This window comes from Meleagris gallopavo, chromosome 8 (genome assembly GCF_000146605.3).
Source record: "Meleagris gallopavo isolate NT-WF06-2002-E0010 breed Aviagen turkey brand Nicholas breeding stock chromosome 8, Turkey_5.1, whole genome shotgun sequence".
Lineage (NCBI taxonomy): Eukaryota > Metazoa > Chordata > Aves > Galliformes > Phasianidae > Meleagris > Meleagris gallopavo.
In genome coordinates this window covers 22,072,105-22,072,684 of record NC_015018.2, presented here as the reverse complement: position 1 = coordinate 22,072,684, position 580 = coordinate 22,072,105, and the positions used below count along the sequence as shown (strand labels likewise).

The following is a 580-nucleotide window of genomic DNA, read 5'->3' as shown; positions in this document are numbered from 1 at the left end:
CTTTCCTTTTTCTTTCTCCTTTTTTTTCTTTTTTTATTTTTTCCCCCTTTTCTTCCTCCATCCCGACCCCTTTTTCCTAATTCTACCTCGTTTTTCGGATGAAATAATAGCCCCAGACAAGAGGAAGGGGCGATCTGCAGTGCGATTTAAAGAAGAACGGGAAGAGCGAACCTCCGAAGACCCCACAACGCGGGTGGGCGGGGGGCCCTTCGTCCCCCGCACCCCATCCCGCACCCGGCGTGCAGCCGCCCGCTCCCGGCTCTTTCCAGCGGGGTTCGCGTCGTCTGCGGGGCTTTAACCCGACCCCCCCTCCCGACCCCCGGCCCCGAGGGGCGAACAAAGCCGGCGGCGGAGCGGGCGCTTACCTGGGCTTGCAGGCAGAGGACGAACAAGTGCATGAACCTGGAAGGGGGGGTGGACAGAAAACGCGAGAGAGGTGTGAGCCGGGGGGCTGCGGGGAGGAAAGGAGGGAGGGCTGGGGGCAGGCGGAAGGAGGTCTGCGGTACTCACACGTAGCTGAAGAGCGAGGAGCAGGGGTCCATCGCGGAGCGTTGCGGGGCCGGCAGCCCGGAGCCCGGCG

The 580-nt window shown here is 63.1% G+C and overlaps 1 protein-coding gene across 2 annotated transcripts in view; it reads right to left on the bottom strand.

The window, feature by feature from the left end:
• Window positions 1–574, bottom strand: part of FGF8 (fibroblast growth factor 8) — a 7,337-nt gene extending 6,763 nt beyond the window's left edge. For both annotated transcript variants that reach the window (XM_010714623.2, XM_019618000.1), the window contains exons 1-2: window positions 511–574; window positions 366–402 (exon numbers count right to left, since the gene is read on the bottom strand). In XM_010714623.2, coding sequence (XP_010712925.1) covers window positions 366–402; window positions 511–542 — 69 coding nt within the window. In that variant the 5' untranslated portion in view covers window positions 543–574. The remainder of the gene's footprint in view (window positions 1–365; window positions 403–510) is intronic.
• Window positions 575–580: the final 6 nt, after the last annotated feature.